The 24,318-nt window shown below is 39.9% G+C and overlaps 1 protein-coding gene across 3 annotated transcripts in view; it reads left to right on the forward strand.

Moving 5' to 3' along the window:
- Positions 1–24,318, forward strand: part of SMIM14 (small integral membrane protein 14) — a 55,792-nt gene that overhangs the window by 28,090 nt on the left and 3,384 nt on the right. For all 3 annotated transcript variants that reach the window (XM_014957784.1, XM_014957783.1, XM_014957782.1), the window contains exons 2-4: positions 1,068–1,178; positions 16,182–16,230; positions 23,787–23,935. In XM_014957784.1, coding sequence (XP_014813270.1) covers positions 1,104–1,178; positions 16,182–16,230; positions 23,787–23,935 — 273 coding nt within the window. In that variant the 5' untranslated portion in view covers positions 1,068–1,103. The remainder of the gene's footprint in view (positions 1–1,067; positions 1,179–16,181; positions 16,231–23,786; positions 23,936–24,318) is intronic.

The following is a 24,318-nucleotide window of genomic DNA, read 5'->3' on the forward strand; positions in this document are numbered from 1 at the left end:
TGCTTCAGCACACCCTTGCCAAATGGCTGGCACCTTCACAAAGTACTTGTTTTAGGAAATTGAGAGGATGTATCTGCTCTATGCTGCTGCATTTGTTAAGCTTGCCAGTTATCTGACACTAGGGCCCCAGTGCATGCAACACAAGCACAATCTGAATCCAGCTTTATTCATGCCAAGTTAACAAAAATATTTTGCAAGTATCATTATGCAGAGCTGATCTAATACATCGTAAGAGTGCTCATTTGAGAGAAATCTATCCCTGATTTGTCCACCAGGGTAGAAATGGTTTGCAATCTGCTACCCATTTTGACCATCAATTAAGTCACTGAGAAAGCTACTGGTAAATAGCAAAGATATGCTTGACATGTCTGGTGTAAATGGTTTTAGCAGGTGAATAACCTGGAATTGATTCCCCACCATGTCCATTTCAGCTTCTTTGAACTTTCGGTATTGCTAAGTGAATGACCTATTTCTTTGATCTAAAATTAGTGTGTGTAGCTCCATTTTTAAAGTGCTTCCAAGTATATCCACTTTTGCACCCCTGCTGCTTGCTTTCATTATACAATAAGGATGATTGTTTCTCCCTGTAGCAAAGAAGTTACCACATTTTAAATTATTTTCCTGTACATTGATCCAGAGGGAGAATGCCAGCAGTTTGTTAGGGGTTTAGGAGTACAAGTTCCCCTGACTTTTCAAATTGTATTCATACAGTTAGGAGTCCCACTATGCAGATGAGAGACCAGAATTTAATCTTTATGGATCTTGTTTGTTAGGATGTATTTCGCAGTGGTATGTGGGAAAACTCAGAGGAGACACACAAATTCTTTCAAAAAAATTATTTGGCTCTCTAAGGAAGCCTGTGTGAGGCACTGTTTTCAGCAACATCAAAATGTGACTGCACATACCAGACTTCTTCATTCATGCTGCCAAAGGAATAATAGGATTACCCTGCTTTGTTTTGCTTTTTTACCCTGGCATTAAATGAACTGAAACTTGATGTGTGAGTCTCTGGAAAATAAGGTCAGCTGAAAAAGAGTTCATTGTCCTTTTATTCTTATTCTTCTTAGGTGTTCACAGACAAGTTCAGGTTTATCCAGAGAACCATGGCAGAAGGTGGATTTGATCCTTGTGAATGCATTTGCTCACATGAACATGCAATGAGAAGACTGATTAATCTGGTAAGGATAACATGAAGATATTTGGAAGGGTGATTATTCAGACATTACTTCAGCTCATGCAGATTTGCAGTTACTGATGCTTTTGATTCTGCTTATTCAGTTCTGTGTACAGTTAGAGTCTGTGTATCTGACTTTCTGATGAGCTTTTGAATAGTTAATACAAATGATAGCTTTTCATTTGTTTCCCAGGGCTGCATTTTGACAGCATTGACAGTGTTTCTATTGAAGTGTTTCTTTGTAGCCCTTTCTTTAGTCTGCATAAACCCGAAGAAGCTACTCCGCAAACTCTTTGAGTTCAAAGTCATATCACACATATGAAGTTCCACACGCTCATATGGCAAGATAAAAATGTCTAATTTTTTTAAAACTAACCTTAAAAAAATTCTGAAGTGGAGAATCCAGTGATTTTGAGTTCTGAGTTCTATTTCTTGCTGTGTCATTGATATGGTTGAGCAACTTCAAACAAGTTCTTTTACGTTGCTGTAACTGTGACCTGTAAAATAGCAAGGATTCATTGCTTCTGTATGGAATTTTGTTCACTGTCCATTGAAGAAAAAGTTACAAGGTGCTATTTTTTTTCCTAAGTAAAAGTATATATTTTTAAAAATAACAATAGCAATTGTGAACTGTGAGCAATTAGGTGATCTTGATTACAACTCTAATTTGGTTAAACTGGTTTTTAAGATCACATTGTACATCAGCTTCATTTGATGTACTTGTTGATTTCCGTGAATTTGGTTTTATCTCATTTTCTTTCTTAGGGTCTAAATTAATGTCCTTTTAGGTTACTGAATACGTCAGCTGCTCAAGGCAGGATGTGTGAAGAGCACCCTCTCTAAGATCAGGCCCTTCTTCAGGAGGTATCTTGTCAGTATTTTAGGAGAGTTATCAGGAAAATGTGGCATCCACTAGCCTGTGATAAGAGTAGGTCTAATGTGTAAGTCCCCAAGTAATGTCTGCCTGGGAATAAGGAATCGATTTGTGTGATTGCCCTTAAAATAAAACCACTTCCACGTGCATACATCCACAAAAGAACAAACTTGTTTTGAACAGCACTTTGCAAGAACTATATATAGCTTGTTCTTGCAAATGTGTGGGTTGCACTAATGTAGCCCTGCTTCACCCTCAACATAAAATCCTGGGTGTCCACGCTTTCTTGGCTTGGAGTGCATTGTTACACTCTCTCATCTGAAATGCTGGGGAAGAACCTAAAGCCATGCAGATGCCATACCTGTGTGTGCTCTCAAGGAGCTTGGATGACCCCATTTTCCAGAACTACTCTGCTCAGAGTAAGCAGAGCTCACCACTCATCTCCATAACGCAGCACTGCAGAACCCGCGCCATTGGGTTTTCACATTGTGCCCCTGGGCCTGTGCACACAGAATCCCTCCTCAAAAACACACAGGCCACAATGGAAGCCAAAACACCCTGGACCAGGCTGTCTCAGTGTTAGGGCTACATCAGGGGCTGCACTAGAAGGCAAAACAATCCCCCATAAGGACAAGAGGAAATGATGAGCACTTGTCATTTCAGAGACCACGAGACCCTTGGGCTAAGCATCAAAGCTGGAGTTGCCAAACAGCCCAGACCGTGTAGTGGCCAGCTGCACCAAAGTCCAAAACGACGCCAGACAAATAGAGCATGTCTGCTTAACCGATTCCATCTGCTTTATGGGCCTGGCATCACTTCCCTTTGGTCGTTCCCAAGTGTGGTGCAGCCAGTGCTCTCTTGAGTCGCACAAGTCATTAGAGGTTGACTCACTGTCTTGTTGCTGAACAGGCAACAGGCTTGTGTTGGGGACGGAGGTGCAAGAAATGAAAGGGCTGTGTGCCCGTTTTGCTGGTGTTTTCAGATTTGTTCAGGATTGAAGGGATTTTAGGAGGTCATCTAGGCCGACCTCCTGCTCAAAGCAGGGTCAGCAGTGAATTCAGACCAGGTCATTCAGGGCTTTTATTCCAGCTGAGTCTTGAAAAGCTTCAAGGATAGCAATTACACAGCCTCTTAGGGCAACCTGCTCCAGTGCTTCACAGCCCTCGTGGTAGAGAATTTTTTCCATCCACTATTCTAATTGAATGTATCTTACCCTCTGCCATACTACTGTGAAGACCCTGTCTCTATCCTCTTCTCAGTAACCTCCTTTTAAGTACTGGGAGGCTGCTGTTAGGTCCACCCATAACCATCTCTTCTTTGGGCTGAACAAGCCCAGATGCCCCAGCTTCTCACTTATAAGGTCACCACAGCCCCTGGTGACCCTCTGCTGAATTCATTTCAGTCTGCAAATATGTCTTGTGTAGGGGAGCCTGAGACTGGATGCAGCATTCCAGATAGAGGTTTAAAGCACTAAGTACAGGGGTGTAGTTGCATCCTTCAGTCTACTTATGCACTGTTTAAAGGTCAATGCTGTTGGCACAAGGGCATAGAAAATTGAGGCTTCTGTGGAGCACAGTTGTCTTCTCTGTGGAGCCTTTATTTCAGGGCCCAGCCGTCCCAGTTCATGCTTTCCAGTTAAAGGCACAATTTCAAAATATTCTGAGCTCTCCCTGCTATTGCAATATGGATGCTCATACGCATTTTCTTTCCCAAGAAGGATTATCCTCTTGTCCTCAACATGGCATTTGTGCCATATCCCACAGCTGTGTTGATTCTGGACCTTGAGGCTTCTGGACACATGCTACAGTGGTCACAAAGGAACCCCCCAGACCAAGCATCAGGAAGCTGGGAGGGAGAAAGGAGAATGCATGTTGGCTGTTCAGTCATCTGAGCTTTGTCAGATGCATATCTGAACCAATGTGGTTCAGACGTTCGACCCCCATTCAGCAATTTATATCTTTTCATTTTTTGCTAGAAGATACTGACAGGCAATGGCATCAGTGAGCTGGTTCTCTTTGTATTGTGGCTGGAGGAATCTAGGTATGAAGGAGGTAGGTGAGTTGTGCCTGAAGTCAGAAGAAGTGCCACAAAGGTCTGTGATATTTTGTTACTGGGCTGCTTCATGGAGGTAAGGCGGGTGCAAAGGGATCATCCAGAGGCACACCAGTTCCTGTGTCGTGAATGCAAGCAGAGCACATGGCAGGTGCACCCTCCTGGGCAGTCACCAAGGCCATTCTAATGGTGTTCCTGTGTAGCTGCAGGAATGGAGTTTATTGCTCAGGGTCCAGCTTCCAAAAAGGCCATGCCAATTAGCACTGGAAACTGTGGGGAGTAAAGGGAAAATGCCAGATTTCATCTATCCTAAAAAGCAAACCAGATGCTCCTAAATATTTATAAGAGCAAATCACTACCAGGAGTAATTCAGCAGAATCTAGAAAGGAAAAGTCTCAAAAGTCTCAGTCAGCAGCCAGACTATCCTCAAGTAACCTGTTGCGTGACTGTAGCAGGAGACTTGCTAAACCTTCAGTATTGCATCTGTAACTTTTATGCTTCAATAAGAGTTTTCTTTCTGAGCCTCTGTCTTGTCACTCAATCTTACACAACGAAAGCAAAGAGGAATTTTCCTATTTGTTTTAAAAGGAACCCTTGGACATTGGTTCTCAAAGTTGCTGAACCCCACAAGTGTTAGTGGAGACTGGGTACCCACTATATCTAAAAGTTGGATCCTCAAAACATTCACTCCAAAACCACTGTGATACAAGAAGGCTGGGCAATCCATAGTTGTTCAGTTTGGTGGTGTGAAAAATATCCAAACATGCTTTATACGCAGAGTGGTTCCCTATACCAATTTAATTGTTGATTCTTTTTAACCAAGATAGAAACCACACCAGTAGAGCTGGGAGTACTTGTCAGGATTTGGGAGCAAATTGTATAACAAGGTGGTTGTAATTCACTCTAGGCTGAGCATTGTAAATCCAGAAGTTTGGAGTTAAGATCAAATTTAACAGAATAACAATGCAATTATAAAGAGATGGCCAAGTGTGGAAATGCACTTTTTGGATTCTTCAGTTCAGTAATGACATTGTGAAAAAAACCCATGATTGATGTAGACATTAATAACTGACATTTGGGTTAAAGGAAACTCATTTTTACAGACTAACTTGTTTATACCTATATAGAACCACACTGATTAAAGCTTCTGCTAATGAAGAAGGCATGATGTATTTGATTATGACTATTACAGGTAGAGTTAAAAATACATATTCAAATCCACAGGATTTCTGTTAGAGTTAACTGTATGGGAAATCTGAATGACGCTGCTATGCCAAGGTCAGAGGGAGGTCAAAAAGTCTGACTCTACAACCTGAAGTTCTTGTTTTCATTCCCAAAGTGTTGCTTTTAATTTTTAATTTAATTGATGTATTTACTTTTAAATTCTTAGAAAAAGTATTTGGTATTCAAAGTATAATTTGTGGATGAATACATTATCTTACTTATATATAGCATATGTTTAAATCTCTACTTGAAAAGCAGACTTCAGATCATCTTGTAATTGCAATTAATGCTTACACAATGAAAAACAAAGCTATTGTCATTTAAACTCTTCTTCCTCTCTGCTATTAGCAACACCACAGAAAATTACAAACAAGAAAGCTCTTTGTTTTTAGAAAGCCTAGCTCTTACTGAGTAACCTGGCTTGATTATTTTTCTCTTATTCATTTTGCTTGACTAAGCAGGGGTTTATTTTGTTGAGATTTTTGCTTCTTAATTCATAATACCATGAAGATTTTATAGACAGTGGACTGTACATCTTTAATGCACATGATGTTTTTAAAAGATTTTTTTGCTGTTTATTATGTTAACTGAGAGATACTGCTCATGCCCACAGTTCTTATAACCTATATATACATACTTCAATGGCATTGAATTCTCTTATGCTGAATTACTTTTCGGAAGTGGGTTTTTCAGGGCTCTCCTTGGTGTCAAAATATGAAAATTTCACATGTAGTATGGCCACTGTAACTAATAAGCAAATACCACTGTAACTAATAAGCAAATGTTATGATTTCCAAATATTCCTAGGAAAGAATTGAAATCTAAAGTCTTTGGCTGTGACTTCATAAATATCATTTCTAGTATGTAATACCCATGGCAACATCTGTTATGCTTTGGTGTTGTTGTGTAACAATTTGACTATTGTATATTGGGCTCTCTATTTACTCTGTGGATATAGCAGATAATTGCGAACTTTCATAAGAGGAAGTAAGCATAGAAGAAAAACATCACAAGACTTTCCATCCTGTGCAGATAGACAAGAGCTGTCTAAAGACAATGACAGGTCTGTTAGCTTCTATGGCTTTATCTCCTCCATCTGCAGAATTTATTTTGACGAGAAGAGCCAAAGTTCAAGAACGAAGAACAACAAACAACATCAAGTACTTTAACGGGGGGGACTCTGTCAGACAAGGGGCCAGTTGTTTGAAAGACTCATGGTGAAGGACATTCTATGGTATCCAGAGGAAATGGTTCCTGTCTTAGTTGTGGCAGAAGACAGCAAATCTCTGGATAAGAATGAAGTTGCATTTAAACCTTTTTATTTCCCTTTTTTTCCCCACTTTTTCTGTAAAATAAGTCTGATTGCACTGTGTTACTCCTCCAGACTTTGATGCTCTCTGAGTAAGCGTGGCTGATTCATGGAGTATCTTAGCCCAAGGCTCAGTTCAAGTCTGAAAACTAGACTGAAAACACAGTGTATGTGGTGGCAGGAGATAATTACATGTAGAGCATCTTCTGTGAAGCCTGAGACCTGCGCATGACTACTTAGAGGGGTCAGAAATGTCAAAACAAGCCAGTAACACACGTAACTTTGGATGATGTAAACATCCTTTTTTTTTTTTCTTTCCTTCTGGTACAGTGTTATTTGCTTTACAGAAAGTGTGACTTCAGAATTCTCTCATACTAGTTTCTATGAAAATGAACAATATGTTCTTTAGCCCAAAACATTTCTAATTCTGTAATACATAAGGATCCATTTTGATGAACTGCCAGCAGCTGTACTGTAGAGATTTGATGGCCTTACAGACCTCTGTGGGAATTACAACCTTGTGTTTTGTTCTTCTGTAGCTAATTGCAAAGTAATGGCCCATGTCTAGTTATGTTGCTATACCAGAAGGCTTGAATGTCTCAGAAACTCTGGGGAATACAAAGCAAATTGTTCTTTATTTTAATCTCCCTTGCGTTTTCAGGTTTTGCTAGATTTTTATAGCAAAAGTTGCAAATTCTCAAGCTATTTCAACACACTTCATTCAAACGCTTTCTTGTCAACCAAGTTTCCACATAATTCTCTTGGCCAGGTCATTTTAGAGTCTTACTGGCATATAAACTGGCATAGTCTGAAATAGTATCCAGCATAGCCACGACTCTTGGCTGAGGGAGACCTTGTGCAAACAGCACAGTATAAACACAGATGACTAAAATAGATCTGCGTTGTGTGCTGCAAATGGTTGAAAACCTCTCAAGATGTCAGCACAGCTAAGCCCGAATTAAATAGTCCCTCAGGCAACCAGCAAAAGTGAGTTACTCTACTGACGTGGCCTTCTACTGAAAGCACAGCAGAACTATACCAAAGACGTGTGATAATTTCAAGTGACCATCTAAATATGAAGGTTGCACTAGAGACTTCTTACACATATTCCGTGGCATTTGCCTTCTAATTTTTTTTTAATAGCAGTTGCTGCTGCTTCTAGTCTATAGCCCTTCTTAGCCAACTACCCCAAGAGCAGGAAACAGACCTGCTCTTTCAAATCCCAATTTCTTGGTGTTCAAGCTGGTTGAAAAAGGACCTTTCCCAACAGTTGAACCTTAGGTTGCTCATTAGGACAGAGAAGGTATCATCCTTCTGAGATGCAGGGGAAAAGACTTGATGAACCTCCTGAGGCACTGAGCCAAAACAATAAAACTCAGGGTTGGAGTGGCATGGTGTGGGACTGTTCCTGAGTGCTCTCGCTCCAGTGACTTCCAGTTCCCCACCTTCACTGGGTTCTCAGGGTGCTGGTGTTCCACAAGTTAAGGCCCCAAAACTGTATCACAGAACTCATGCACTGCTAATGGTCTTTATGGTCTTTATAGGTCTTTAACCTGTATCAAGCAGTATAAATGGAGACTATTTCCTAGACAGGCAAGTGAATGTTTAAAAAAAAAAAAAAAAAGAAAAAAAGCCATGAAAAATGGTGTCCACTTGGGTCTATGTCCCATGGAGACCATTTTTTTGTATAAGGGGTTAGGTATAAGAACTTAACTGAAGGTTGAAGGTGCCTGTCATTCTTTGTATTTCCCATTCCTGAGCTTTGTAGTATACTGGAAGCTGCTGCTTCTTAACCAGTATATGTATAAAAGAAAATAATATTTCAGTCATGCCTCATGACTGCCTCAAAGCATGCATAGTGTGACAGGATTGCAAGCAGTGTAGAAAATTATGCATTGAAAATTCTGTCAGCTTGATATTCCAGATGTAATTAATAGCTATAACCTGCATTATGAATGGCTGAACCGTGTTTGATGATCAGAGCTGTGTTGTAGCTATCTCATTTGAGGAAAAAGGAGAAAATTGTGCTTTTTCTCTCAGGCCACATGTGGATGTAATCAATACTTAGAGCAAACTGTTCTTATCGGTTGGAACTCCTAGTTCTAAGCCTTTTCCTCAAGGCTGTCTACGTGGGAGTACCCTTTTCATTTGCTAATATGCATCATTTTGCAGAAGATACTCAAATGTTTGGTCAAAAAACCCACATGCATTCTGCTTCTGTATTTTAGATATGTTTGCTAATGCCCTCGTGGGATTGTTGGGAGATCCGTGTATGATGTTCATGAATGTTTTCAGATGCCTCTGTAGTTCTGTTTTGTAATGTTCTATCTCATCCATTCGTTGTCTAGTATTTCACATATTTAGAGGTGCTGCGAGCTCCTTGCAGTGGTCCTGACTATCACACTGCTTCATCTTCTTTTCCTTGACTCTCCCTGCTTTGCATTCACTAAAAGTAGGATGCCAGTGATATCCCAGGTCCTCAAGGCCAGCAAAATTATAAAATGAAGTAAGAATAGAAGTCATGCAATTGTAGGAAAGTGAGGGAAGTGTGGAAAAGGGGGGTCTATGTGATGCCAATGTGAAAAAGCAATCCTAGGAGAAAAGAAAAAATAAAGGCAATAATGAGTTCTTGACCAAATCCGGGCTCCTATTTGCACAGTGATCCCCCTGACTTGTTTATCTGCTGCATCTTCCTCCATAAAATTTCATATGTTTCGCTATGAAAGTAATGTTCTCCCTCTGTCATAACTGGCTGATGATTCTGGGTGTTAAGAGTAGCTTTGTAATCTAGGAATATTATTCTGAAAAGTACAGACTATCCTCTCTCATTTGCCATGGGAGAGAAAATTACTTGTCACCTCACAGAGCCAAACTTCATGTTTTTATTGCAGACTGTTTTTCTGTCCTCGTATGAACAACCATTTATTTTATTTTAGTTCTGCACGTGCTCATAGAAAATGTAGGAATGGGGAAGGGAATGTTCCCTTTTCCCTTGTTTTTTCCTCTAAGAGAAGCCGATGTAGTTTAAGAGACAGTTTAATTCCATCAGTATGCCCTTCTTTTCCCCTTATTTTTCTTTTATTTCTCTTGGCCAGCTTGTAGCAGAATAATGCATGTAGGTGTCGTTTTTTTGCATCTTTAAATCTGAACTCTGCAGATAATGCTACAATTCAATTTGCAACCTGGCTTTTATTCAGGGCTGGCCTAGCCTACCATAGCAATTTATTTATCACATTGTTTACTAAATCATTTATATACTTTGGACAGAACAGACGTGGCTGCCAACAAAGCTTAAATGGTGATTTCATTACCCAGAAGCATGAGAACACAACCAGGAGGATGCCATGGTGTTGTCATCTTCTGGCATCGTTGGAGAGAAAAAGCAGAGCTTAAAACTGGTCTAAATTGCAAAAAAGTATTTTCACAAGGGCCCTTGTTACCGCATAAAATTTTCTGTCAACAGTCTTTCTGATTCCATTTTAAATTAACTTTTCTTCATGGGATAAATGACCGTATCAAGTTAGTTATTTGTTCTTGATTTCCTACTTATCTAGCCTTTTCTTTTCATTGCCACCATCCATTTCTGCTCTTTTATCTTTGTACCTAATTTATCTGTTTCTTTCACACATCTCTCTGGCCTGTCTTCCATCACAATTTTTTATATGGAGATCTTTTCCTGACCTGGTTCATGAACTTGCTAATTTTTCATTCATGTCTTTTCCAAGGACTTATTTCAGCTTTGAGCTGTCTCAAAAGTTACTCTAAAAGGCAACTATTTTAATTACTTCAGTCTCATCTGCCATTCATACTAGAGTTCATCAATTATTGCACTGTGTTCCTGCCACGAGTCCTGTTCTTCCTGTTTTGTTACCTCTTGGTTGCAACATTTCTGGAGTTGGAAAGTGCTTTTGGACAGGGATTATGCCATGATTTCTTCTGAAAAGTGACAAACTGGTGAGCTGTTTGATCATTGCTATCTTCCTGATGCTTGAGAGAAAATTACTTGTCAATAGGTTTCGTCTTTTTTTTTAACTCAAATAATACACTAAACTCTTAAAAAGTGTTCGTACTGGATAGGAACTTGTAATCTTTTTTCAGGCAAGATGCTATTGACTTTAATTTAAAAAAAATTAAATGTATCTGAGCTCAGATTGCAGGAGCGGTCACAGGGTTTGTGGGACTGTTCAGTTCTGGAGTAGCAAATTCTGAAAACTCATCTGAAGAGTTTCAGAGAACTCCTCTGAACAGGAAGCAAGGGAACTGACACAAGAACGAGTTACTGTAAAGGTAGGCAGAAGTCTGACTTTCCTTCTCCACAGTAGCTATCTGTCATGAGCAGTAAATGCAAAGTAGTCTCACTTCTTTCTTGGGAAGACTGAAATGATCCCAGTGGCTGAGGTCACTGTATTGGAAAAAACAAGTTCTCTGTTAGTTAGATGAAGCTGTTTCACAGGGCTTACTATTTCACTGGGACTTCAGTGATTTTGTGGAGCAGCCAACAGGCAGTAAAGGTTCCCACCCTGCTCTCACTACACAGTGGCATGTTTGTGTGCCCATAGTAGGTTTGCACATGAAAAAATAGAGACTTGACTTAATATAGTGACTTCACGAGAAAATTTCCAGAGGCGGGTAGCGGTGTCCCTTTGCTGTGACTGTCCACGTTTTGCTGGCAGCTGGGGATTGTGAAAGGCGGTGGCTCTCATTGCTCAAAACTCTGCAGACTCCTCTCAGAATATGGCACCCGTTGTAGGAGCAGCAGCAGGACACAGTCAGGTTTCAGGGTAGATGCTGTTATCCACAAGATGGAATGTGAAAACTGTGCTTTATGTATAGTGTCAAAGGAGCAGGATCTAAATGCTGTTGTGTTAGTGTGAACTGGGGTTAAAAGCTGTGTCTTTTGGAAAAGAAACAAAAAAGAAAGAAAGGAAGGGCTATTTCAAATTTGAACTGGGAGCCATTTTAATGAGTGCTATGGGAAAAGAGTGAGGAAAAATCTCCTTCTCTTTCCACTAGAAGTAACTTAATTTCTTTTTTTCTTGACCTTGTGTTGGGTTTACATTCAAAATATACCAGTAAGTGGGCACTGATTTGCTGTAATTCAGCAACTGGTGCATCCCAGTTCCAAGAATTTATGAGGGACTTCATAGCAACCAAATACTCATATTGACCAAGAGTTCTTGTGGTGTGGGGATTATCAATTTAAATTATTTTAATTTAAGCTATCCAAGTTTTTAAATGTACTTGGAGTGAATTAAAGTTCATAGTTGTATTTTAAATAATATGCATTTATAATTAGTATTTTTGCTTTTATTGCCTGCAAGTTTGCATTGCATTAAAACTGAAAATTTTGGAGCCTTTTTAGCTCCCTTTTAGCTGTTTACAGCTAAATGCTGTTTACAATTTGTGTTTACTTCATTTTGGACAATAAAAGATAAATTAGTTCATTTTTTGGCTCATGTGCATTAAGCCATTTATTGTATTTGGATGACAAACTGCCCACAGAATATTAAAATTCCACTATAATCCTCTTCATTTAAATGGAAGAAAATAATAATTTCTATAAATATTTAGTTTTGTATCATTTTTCACTCTGTCCTTTTGTTGAATAAGCCCTGATGTTTCACTCACTCAATTTCAGTGTTTTTTTAAGGGCCTGTTCCAGAATATACTGAAAAACATGAAAAGCTGTTGCTGACTTTAGCAGGTGTCAGATCGGGCAGTCAACTCTTAATCTTCTGCTAAATTCACATTTTTAACAATGCAAAGATCTCTGAAATATGAATAAAACCAATCCCATCATTAATAATATTGCCTTTAAATATGTACAGGTTAATGTACTCTAAGAAGTACTTCTCTATTCTGATTTTTTTCATCAACTCAATGTCTGAAAAACATTGAGTGTGTTTGAAAACTTTTTGAGTGGGTTTAGTTGGAAAGAGGGAAAGTCTGCTTCCACTTTTTACTATTTTTCCACAAACTTTCATCCAAATACCCCCTCCAAAATCTGAATACAAAGGACTGTTTATTTCGAGTCCCTGGTAATTGGTTTTTTTTTTTCCAATTACCTAGTGATTAAAATGTCTCACATTCAATTTTTTTCCAACAGTTGCTATGTCCCTTAAGGGTGTAGTTGTCAAGAGCGAGCTAATTGGTAGAAGGAACATTCTTGTTTCAGCAAAAGGCATTACCTTTCCCAGCCATTCAACTTGCGTAAGCGTTTCATACACGTGCCAGAATTGCTGCTCTTCTTTTGACTAATTGAGTGACCACAGGGGATCAGATTTGTATTGGGTTACAGGGTTAGGAACTCCTTCACCCGAGCAAATTGAGAAAAACCTGGTTTCGCTGCTGCTCGTTTTCTGTCATCTGCCGTGTTTCATCCCAAGAGAACAACACACAGACTTCACCGAGCTGTTCAAAACAGATTTGTTGCCGGCTCCCTGGCTTACAGAGCCCTCCTAGAGCTTCTGCTTGTGGGTTACTGAGATTTTGCATGTGCTTGTAGTCAGGAGAGGAACTGAGCACCAGAAGATATTTGAGTGTGGTATTTATCATGTGATCTATGGCTTCTTAAAACCTATTTGAGTCTATGGGAGCTCCTGTTCTGACCAAATCTTCTCCGGCACAAGAAGTTTTTATAAGAAATTTTTATGTTACCTGGAATAGCTGAGAACTGTTTCTAAGAAATATTTGTATCACTGGATAAGAACGTAGCAGAGACTATGAAGTGTTGAGTTTTTTTCAGGTGGGATCTTTAAATCTGCGTGATTATATGATTATGTACTGTTTTCAGTTTAGAGGAAATTCATACAAATTATAAAAAATGCAGTGTTTTCATACTTTTCTCTTGTAACTGCTTCACAGCAGAATTTGTGCAGTTAGTTTCTAAATCCCCATGAGAAAAAATGGAATGTTTGTTGTCTAAGCCCTCTGGAAAGCACAGTCTTATTATCAAAGTACAGATGGCTCTGTACTTTGTAAATGTTCCTCTGTACATTGTTCCTCCATACTTAAACAGACTTTTTTCCTTATTGGCAGGATATAATCTAATTATAAGAGCATTTTTTCAGCAGAGATCCGTAGAGCAACTCCTAATGGTATTTTTTCTTCAGGCTGCTTGCTTACTGTAATATGTCTATCATTGGTGTTTCTAGCAGTACTTTTCATTCTATGGTCTTCGAGCCTGTCCTGTCTTTCGAGAATTCACCAAGGATGCCTGTAGGATAAAACTCAGTATCTGAGTTCACCATCCAGGCCCATAAAATCTCAGGTATTTAATACTTATTGGGTCTTAATCAGGTGGTCTACTACATCAACAGGCACTTCCAGATAGTGTGGAGGCTTTTCATGAAGAAATGGTCAAGGGGACAGTGAAGGACAAAGCATGGTGTGATCATGGTCACCACTGAGACCCCTCTTCAAGAAAGGCATAGCTGTAGCCAGAATATCTTTCTGTTGTTAAACAAGCTTCTCTGGTGGTTAACACATTCCTGTCAGTCAAAGCTGGAGCTGTCATCTGTTTTCTGTGGTAGCAGCAGTGGAAGCCCGTCTGGTAGGCAGTTGAAGGAACAGGACGTTAACAGCAACAAAAAGTACATGCACCATTTTTTGAGGTGGCTATTAAAGAAATGTTAATTGTATGGTTTAAAAAAGGTGTATTTGGACAGCGTGTAACACTTAGAATGGAAGATAACTAATATTGTAGCTGGAACACCCCAAGGCAGCATTGCCTGTCTGGGCAAACTGGATGTGCTGTATGAGAACTAACCATACTGGGGACAGAAGGATGACTACGTACTATTTGCTTGTTGACCTTGTACAATGTTTGTGATCATATACTTATTACCCATTTTAATTCTGGGCATCATTCTGTGTTGAAGAATACCTTTTAAGTGTGTTTTACAGAGTAGAGATTATAAATTAAGCCCCCTTCCAGAATTAAGCCCTTATACAAACAGAAGATAATTATGTTTCTGATCTCTTCAAAATGTGGGTATAGCGATATCCAGTTTTCCCAGTTCAAGAATCTCTTGGCGTCAGATGTTCCAAATTGGTACTATTGCTAACATAAAACCTCCCCTTTGAGAATATCTTCCAAAGTTTGAAAATAAAATGAGCTTTTACTTTTATTTAAGAAGGGCAGGAAATATGCAAAATTTGATAGATTTTTTTTTTTAATAAGGTAAGAAGAAGTCTTTTGTTTTAATTCCCCTGCTGCTGTTCTTAACTATAGAAATAGCTGAAAGGTTAAATCCAGCCTTCCTAGTACTTCCTAAGGAACTTCTTTGTAAATTTGATAACAGATCTTAATATATTAATGAAAGAATGAATGTGATCAATTTCCGATTAGTTTTTTTTTATTTCTCAAATGCGTCAGTCATTGAAAATCATGATGATAAAGGAAGGAGCTTAGTCTATTCCAAATGTCGTCTTCAGTTGCTCATCTGTTTCCTTGATGTGCTTTGCATAATATTATGACTACATACAGCAAATCAGTTATGCCAATACCAGGGGAAATTTGGTTTGTGGAAATTTTTCATATATTTCTTTCATAAGGAACATCATCTTTTCTTCTCTTTTACATTTGTATGTTTACACTGTAATAAACAGATTAGCCTGTTGTGACAAGTCTTGGGATTTGTGACACTACTGTGACATGAAACCTGTCAAAAAGCAAATGCCAGTTCTAAGCAAGGCTTTGTAACAATTCTGTACTTTTAAAATCTTTTATTATGGATCCATATAGTTTACCTAAGCAGAGGATAGAATCTATTTCCATAATACAGCAGATTAAATACCATCCATTTAACCTCTCTGTGCCTGATAAAGAATGTGGTATTTGTCTTTCTTTTTTGACTCTGTCGTCTGTAAAATAGTTATACTGATTTGCAGGTTAGCCAGTGTTGACTTTTCTTGCACTTAGCAAGCTTACCCAGTCTGTAAATGCAAATGGGCATTACAGTTGCTAAAAGCACTTTAAATTTTACCCATCAGTAAAGAGAAAATACAGTAAAATACATATTAAAATCTGCTTTTAAAAAAAGATCCTAGGTGGAAAAAATATTAAGTGCTAAGTTTAAATATGAAATTATAATTTGGCTTCTCTGTGCATAACCATTATCACAGTCTGATCATTTATTGCTCTGTAATCACAGAGTATTTTAATGTTACTTCATCTAGATAACAATAGTAAGACTTATCCATTATGAATTCCAAAATGCGTGTAGAGAGCATGTCTGTGTATAACAACATCTATATCACTGTAGATTTTTAACTTGAATTTTAAAAGGCATGCAGTAGCTGCCAACCTGTGTGGAAGCAATAACACTATAGTTAGGTGATTTAAAGGTATTGTGTAAATAGTGTTCAGAAACTACCTCTGTACCTGGGATTCCTCACACACCACAAGCCAAGTGTGATGCAGTAAAGGATCGGTTGTAATCTTGTCTTGAACTTGTTCTCTGACATTATACTAAATTGTGATTTTGGTAAAAGCTGACTGAGTCTCATTGCTAAGTGTGATGCCTTTTTTTTTTTCTCTGTTTCAGCTGAGACAATCCCAGTCGTACTGCACAGACACAGAATGCCTTCAGGAATGTGAGTAACTATCGGGATCAGGTGCATGGAAGTAAAATAAACAGTAGTAATTAAAACACAGTCTGACTGGTCTTTAAAACGCAGCAGTTGATTTAATGTTATAGGAACATATTACATTGACACAAATACTACAGTACTAAAATTGCTATGTGGGGGAGGTAATTTCTGAGAATCTGTGATGATTGTTTGTACATTGGAAGCGTTGTATGGAAGTGGCAATGGTGAGAAGGCTGGAGGTACCAGCATGACCATTGATTGGGTCCCACGCATTACCGAATCTTACATTAGCCTCCAAATAGGACAATGTCAGTTTTTCCCTAAGGAGAAAATTTGGAGAGGACTTTATTTGCTCTCCTTACAGCCATCGCAGCCTAACCAGTGAAGACTGGGTATTCAGCACAGACCCCGACATGTGCACATGTTCACAGCTGGGGCTGAGTAACATCCTGTGGACCCTCTGCTCCACCGTGAGGGAGAGGAGGTTGCCCACCACGGGGGAGAGGAGGTCCTCTACCAGCTCTGATTGATAAGTTGATGTACTCCGTAACTGCATTTCTGTTTGACTCGGCAGCTGTGTAGTTAATGAAGTGGAGTACTGATGTGTACACTTCTTTGAAATTTGCTGTGAAATATGTCCAAAAACCTCTCCCAAACAGTGAACGTAACTAGGACAGTCAAACGTTACCAGCATCTGCAGGGGAGCATAGCTGTGCAGAGGTTATGCAGTAATGTAAGCCTGCCCTGAGGCGCTGTGTTTACACTTCTCATGGTCTAGAGGGAACATTGCCAAATGCTTATAAATAAAAATGAAGTGGATCTGTTTTTCCTGTATTGCTTTACAATTGAGCATACGAACTCACACGATTAGCCTGCATCAGGAGGGAACAAGGAGCACCTCAGCAGTGTTCCTGGAAGCAAGAACTCCTGGTGCCCGTGTCTTCTACAGGCCTAGGAGCAGTGCTGTCAAGGTTTCCAGGATTTTGGGGAGACAGCGTGCCTTCATTCACTCTCACGTTCCTCCCTCTTTACTCCCCAGTAAAACCTGTTTAGAGATGAGCATCTAGCACACTTGCAACTGTGCTCTTCCAGTGTGAAACGGTCCCGGAATCATTGCCACATTGAGCTGAAAGGAAAAAGCTATGAGTTTTCCCAGATAAGCCCTGAAAAAATAGTGGGGCACACATGTGCCGTAACAGTGCTGCTGGCTTTACTCTCTCCATGGGCTTTCCAAGTTTTGTGTGTATGTGACTTCCAGCACCCCTCCTCTCCCAAATGCACCTAAGGCAGACTTTTTTGTCTCCCACACGTTAGACTTCTCTGTGTGTTTTTTAAAAAAATCACAGGCATGTAGGAGAAGGAAAGAGGCAGGTGAGAGGTGACAGAACATGTTCTGTATTAGACAGGCTCAGGCTGTGCAACTTTCTGAGCTTTAGTCCGCAGTCAAAACCCAGCGATGGTAGGTCATTCTTACTCAAGCCTTGGGACTCTTGGCTCCTCAATATTTATGAAGCTCTTAGACTAAAGACTCTATAAATATAGAGTAAGTTCTGTTATGTGTGGGCACAAAGCTTGTGGGGACAGCTTTCATGCTATCAAGCTATAGTACAGTGGGGATGTGAATGATTTGCGGCAAATAGCTTTCCATCCTGAAAGAGATCCTTGCAATAACTGTCTGTGCAGATGCAAGCAATTTGGCAGCAATTGTTCCAAACCAGTGGTTTGTTTCAAAAACCAAAGCAAAAATTATAGAGTAAATCCTCTCCTACATTATTATATTGCCTTATATTTAGTTGCAGCAAAGGTACTTTTCTGCTGATGCAATGACACTGACCGCCCATTAGTCAGATTATTTTGTGATGCCTCTGTGATTCTGTGCTTGGGCCAACATGAGCTCTGTAAGACTCCCAGGAGTCAAAGGCAAAAACAAACAGACTGAGCCTGGAGAAGCTTCTAGAGATATTTTCAGAGACATTAAAACAACTCTGGGCCAGTCTTCTGTCCATTGCTTCATCCTGTTCTGATGAGCTATACCATGATGAGCTTATTTTTGAGGTGGGTCTCGTCTTCCCTAGGTCCCACAACTCCATTTCCTGTTACTTGCTGACTTGGGTTCCTTATTTCAGGACCTCGTTTCACTCCCACCCGTTTGCTCATTCCCAGGATTTGCTCTTCCTTCTGGAAGTGCAGCTGGGAATGTTGTCATACATGGATTCTTAAGTTGCAAGGTTGTGGAATAACTGATGAGATGTATGTGGTTTTGTTTTGGGAAGCATCAGGGCCGTGGTTCAGCCAGTGTCACAGTAGCGTCATGTGTTGGGCTGTTGCTACCAGCTGGAGGTTCTCAGAAACACCCCTGCATTGCTTCTTCCTGAGCACACTTTGTTTTCTCAACCCTTGATTTCAGATCTTTTTTAGATTGTTGGAGCCAGATGAAAGCAGTTAGCACCAAGGCTCCCTCATTCACATTTTCGTGTTATTAGCTCTAAATTCTTATTTATGGTTGTTGGCGCCATTATATTGTAATGACTACCCTGCAGAGAGTTTCCTGCCAGGTTCAGGACCAGTGCTTTTGGATTTGTACTCCTACATACAGGAGGATATGAGCACCGCTTCAGAGAGCATTTGGGCACTCTGCTTGATGGCTGTTCCTCTGCTGATTCTCCAGCAGAATATCTGCTATGACGGTAAAGCGTGTATCAGAGTCTGATGACTGTTCCCTCAGTTTCGGTGGGTGCCTTGGAGAAAAAAGGCTGCAAGTTTTGAATATGCAGCACATTTAATATTCTCTTGGGATTGTTTATGCTCAGCAAATCAGAAGATCTTACAGTTTCCTTTGAAATGAGGAATAAGAGCGATAATTCTTTTCTGAATTCCGTCTAATGCAAGTGGAGCAGGGAAGATTTCTCTGAAGTGTGTTGCAGTTGCAACATCAGCGGTTCATCCGGCCCAGGGAGGATCCGCAGCTGGTGCTGAGCTGCTCTGATGGCTCATGGCCCTTCAGTCAGCCTTCCATGTCAGAGGAAATGAGGGGCCGCCGCCCGAGCTTTTTGTCTGCGTTCTAGCAATTCCCAGATGTTGTGACCTGGATTTACCACACTCATATTTTCAACGCTATTCCCAGTGCTCTACTAGCTTGTAATATGGTCAGAGATGACTGTCTCAAATGCTGTCTACTCTACTTCCAAATTTTTACACATTTTAACGTGAATGCGTATCTGTGATTCATCTGGAGTTGTACTCATCTAGGGGAGTCACAGCAGCCTAACCTAATGGCATGAGATGTCTGCCAACTCTTCCCTCCCTTTTCTAGTAATTCCCTTCTCCCTTCCTCTGCTCAAGTCCTTTTTGGCTTTCTTTGGTTTTCTAATCCTTGCCTTTGAGAGTGTCAGATTGCAGGGATTATCTGCTAAAGGTCCCACAGGCTCTTTGTCTTCTTTGATGATTCATCTGTAAGATACCTCCCTTCATACCATTTCCTGCCTTTCTTGCAGAGAACAGGCAAGGCTAAAAACACGGTGAAAAGAAGAAGGCACAAGGCAGAGAGCATGCTTCTGCCTTCCCACATGCAGATGTTAAACAGCAAAAAGCTGAAGATCCAAAAGGAGATATTTCTACCGTGAGAGGGCAGACAAAAAGCACCACATGGAACATAATTTTACAGTCAAAGAAATGCAATCTTTCCTCTTTTTCTTTAGAGTACAACCTTGCTCTGAATGCAAAATAGCACTTTAAGAGGAGAACTAAGTTCGTGTAAGGAGTATTTAACAAGGGCATTTATTCATTTTAATATTTTATTCTTGAGATTTCAGTTGCACAATCAGGAGGTGGTTGACCTTTACTCTTTAGAAATTATTTTTACCAAACTCGTCATTTTGGTAGCTTTGACTGCCTTCAAGTAGAACATTAAATGAGGTGGCAAATATCTATGACAGAACGTTATTTTTTTTTCCCTTGCCATTTCTCTCTGAGAGGAGACTAGTTTCTGTGACCTCGTCTCTGTTTCTATAGGAAAAAAGAAGCCAAAGAATTGTATGTAGCATGTGGAGCAACAGATAGGATTCACCATAGTCGTTAGCTCCCATGGGAGTTTATCCTGCAGTCCCAGACCAGCCCCTCATAAAGCTTTCTCCTGCACGGAGATAATTCAACCATGATGTAAAATAAATTTCAGGTAGCCAGAGAAGCAGAACTGGTTTAATTCAAGCCTGGCAGAACAGGCGTAATTCAGAAGTACTTGGATATATAGGTGTGCTGAGCCCGGGGGGCCAGGTATTCTGAAAATAGTTTGGGCTGGATTCGGTGTTGTATGGAAAGGTGGGTTGGAGGCTGTAAGTTTCGTGTCACTCAGTGACATGGGAATATGTACTGCTACATTCTGTACTAGTTGGTGTCTCCCAGGCACTGGAGATCTCTGAAAATAAAGAGTTTGGGCTGGATTCGGTGTTGTATGGAAATTCTGAAAATAGTTTGGGCTGGATTCGGTGTTGTATGGAAAGGTGGGTTGGAGGCTGTAAGTTTCGTGTCACTCAGTGACATGGGAATATGTACTGCTACATTCTGTACTAGTTGGTGTCTCCCAGGCACTGGAGATTAATAACCAGATCCATTAATCAAATTGGATGGCAGGGACATTCATCTGTGAGGTCAGAACAGGACAATCTTTTAGCCATCTGGAAATATTAAAAAAATATCATCCACAGGTGCTCTTAGTTCTTTAAGGACTCAAAAACCCACTTGCAAAAATATCAATTATAGGTAAAGCACTCTGTCTGTGAACTTACAAAGGTTTTTCTTTTGTCCATCAGCCTAAATTCCATCCTGCTTGGTTTCAGCTTCACTCAACTGTTCTTTATCCATAAGCTGGTTTTACCTGATTATTTTGTGATCTCGGTGATGGAGGTCTTTGTAGCAAGAGATTGTCATCTTGTACATATTATTGCTCCCCGTAGCTGAAACAGCTTCTTGTCTGTTCTCTTGATTTGTGATGCAAAGCTTTGAAAAGTGTGATTCACCCCAGCTATGTGAGATTTTGCTTATCCTCATGTCCTTATGTTAAGAGAATAAAGTAACAGATTCTGAAATATCTCACATCCTTATTAAAACACATGGTCAGCTGTGAGAGATGTGGGTTTAACGGTACTTGAAAAGTGTAAATAGAGTTGTGGCTGTTTGAGTATCTGGCATGCTTTGAGTAGGTAGTATGGGGCCAAGCTGTTGTCTTGCTTAACTTAGTTTAAAATATGTTTCAGCACATTTTGTTCCATCCAAACCACATTACAGCGCAGGCTGGATAGAAATTGTGTCTTGCATGATCGCCTGTGGTTTCCCTCTGTGGTTCTTCCTGCTCCTTTCCTTGACCTGTAGCATGAGCTGACCTTGCAGCATTTACTTACCCCAGGTCTTTTTTAACCATGGACCCTGAGTGCGCTGTGGTTCAGCAAGAGTTCCAGAAGGCAGCCTGACCGGTCCCCTTTCTCTGCAATTTATGGGGAATCCAGCCTAACCAGTGATCTGAATTGTTGATGTTCTACTGAACATACGTGCCAAAATAGGTACCTAAGGCTGTCTTACGTGCTGCTGAAGGTAGTCTTAGGGTGGCTGTTAGTGTTGTCTGGAAGCCCCAAAATAAAGCAGTTGTTCTTTTCGTGCCAAATTATATGCTCATTTACGGGATTGCATATATAAAGGTCATCCAAGATTTAAATCATTGATATATCATGTTGGTAACGATAATATTTTCCCTCAATACAACTGCAGGTCTAAACTCTTACCTGCACAATTCCATATGCTTTCTGAGTCAATTATATGTTAGAGTTTAATGAATTAGAGGCTTTAGCTTCTCATTTATTTTCTTTGCGCTAGACCTTCTCCTCTTGTACAGCGCCCTTTATTCACTCAGATCTCCAAAAGAATTGTCACTTGTAGTTGTATATACTTCTAATCATAAAATTCCTCTACATTAGTAACTTTGGAAGTTTTGAAATGACTGTATTTTGGACATTTAGAAGGCAAGAGCTGTACAGCAGTTTTATTTGCTCATAAAAGTAAATGGTGGTGTTTGTGCTTTGAGAAGCACGAACTTCTGAAATAGGTGGTTTTTTCTTCTTTGACATTTTTGAGTGCACATGATGTTGGTAAAGGACACCAGTCCAACAGCCCCAGCCCATGAAGTCTGATTCACAGAAGAGCAGTGTTGTGGAAGGCATAGCTGTGAGCTTCCCCACAGTGCCCCTCTGCTCTGCCTGAGCTGCGTCGTGAAGAAACCGCTTCACAGAATCACAGAAGAGCCTCTGTTAAAAATGCTACCCCAGTGTGACAGTGATGGGGATGGGTCTTTGCTATCAGCATTAACTTTCAAGGGAATAACTGACTCCAGCAGCTCACTGGGTATCCAGCAAATGTTAAATAAGAACAACTTCCAATTCGTACTGAGCCCAGGCTTGACTGAATAACAAGATGATCCAAAAGAGTTAACTGAAAAATCTGATGGATACGAGTATCTCTCAGGAATTTCCCTGAGTGTTAAAGTTGTCAACTTGAGTAATAAAATAGAATAGCTCTTCTCTTTCTGAAGGTTACTCATTAGAGCTTTATATTAATTGCTCTGTATTAATTGAAGAGCCATGTGAGTACCATAGGTAATTAACTATGTATTTGTTTACACTTCCACTGACAACATTAGTTAGAATTTGATTATTTGAAATTATGTTTCAGAGGAGAAAAGTTTTTGTTTTCAAATATGCAGGTATTCACAAGAGATTCTTGATCCAAAAAGACTAACCAGCCGTCTCCAGTCTGAGGGGATTTCCTCAATTTTATTTCTCTGCTTTGATGTCTCAGCCACGTGTAAAATTTTTATATTGTAATCCTGGGCTTTACTTTTTCATGTATCTCCTCAGCATTTTTTCCCCTCCTCACAGATAGTTTTTCTTGATTCAGGAATACCAAATGACCTGGCTGGTCAGTCATGGAGATCTGGCATATTGACACTGACACTTGTTCAAACAAACTCTCAATAAGTAAATTACAGTAGACAACAAAGTTATAACCATTAGTTTGCCCCCTTCATACTAGAATTATCATGTTCTCTGTGCGGGGCCTGACAATGGACTCTAAGCTTTCATGGCTTTAGTATTATTCTTCTGTTTGTTTGAGTCAAAACCCAAATACCAACATACAGATGGGGTTGTTTTCCCATATGAATGTATTTTGCATCAAGTTTGATTTCTTAAAAATCAAGTTTGATTTGTTAAATACAAAGCGTGTGTTTATCATTTCTAGTTTATTAGAAATTAATGTGAACTAAGAAATATTCATAATTCTGAGAATTCCAGTGAAAACTTATGAAATAGATTATCTTTTCAAAGGGATAAGAAATGTGATGAAAAACAGTGTGACATTAACTAAGAATTACTTATCTCAAAGCCAAAAGGAAGGACTAATCAGAAAACTCAACTGAAAAATGTCAGGTTTTTTTCTGAGACTTAACGTTGCGTTTTTGTTTTCATTTTGGGGAAAGAACTCTGTGTTATAACTTGAGTTTTCCTTGTTTGTAGTGCCAGGACCAAACTCCTCCGGTGACAATGGCATCAGCTTTGCCATGATAATGATGGCCTGGGTGGTGATTGCACTTGTCTTGTTCTTACTGAGACCCAGTAATCTGAGAGGATCCAGCACAGCCGGAAAGCCAACCAGCCCACATAATGTAAGTGCCTCTTAAAGTGCCCCACAGGGAGGCTCTACAATAGCTTATAAACCCTTATTTGGGTTTAATACAGACATTTTTTCCTTACATTTTTTCTCTATACTTTCTCGGAACTCAATGCAAATGAGTGAAGCCAAGGGGCAGTGGAATCGTGTAGGCCCACTGTGAGGCCTGCCGTGGGATGGAGTCACTATGGGTGACTGAGTGTGGGTCATAGTGTCCTCTGGACACCGGCTGTCTCTGGCCGGGACTGCCTCCTGCCTTCTTATGTACAAGGGGAAAACCACAGCTTTTGGAGAAGTCAGTAGACAGAATTACAGCATGAAACTAGGAAGGTGATTTTTGTCCTAGATGTGGGATCATGGAAAAATCCCTATCGATGC

This window comes from Calidris pugnax, unplaced genomic scaffold (assembly GCF_001431845.1).
Source record: "Calidris pugnax isolate Ruff unplaced genomic scaffold, ASM143184v1 scaffold349, whole genome shotgun sequence".
In the NCBI taxonomy this organism is placed as follows: Eukaryota; Metazoa; Chordata; class Aves; order Charadriiformes; family Scolopacidae; genus Calidris; species Calidris pugnax.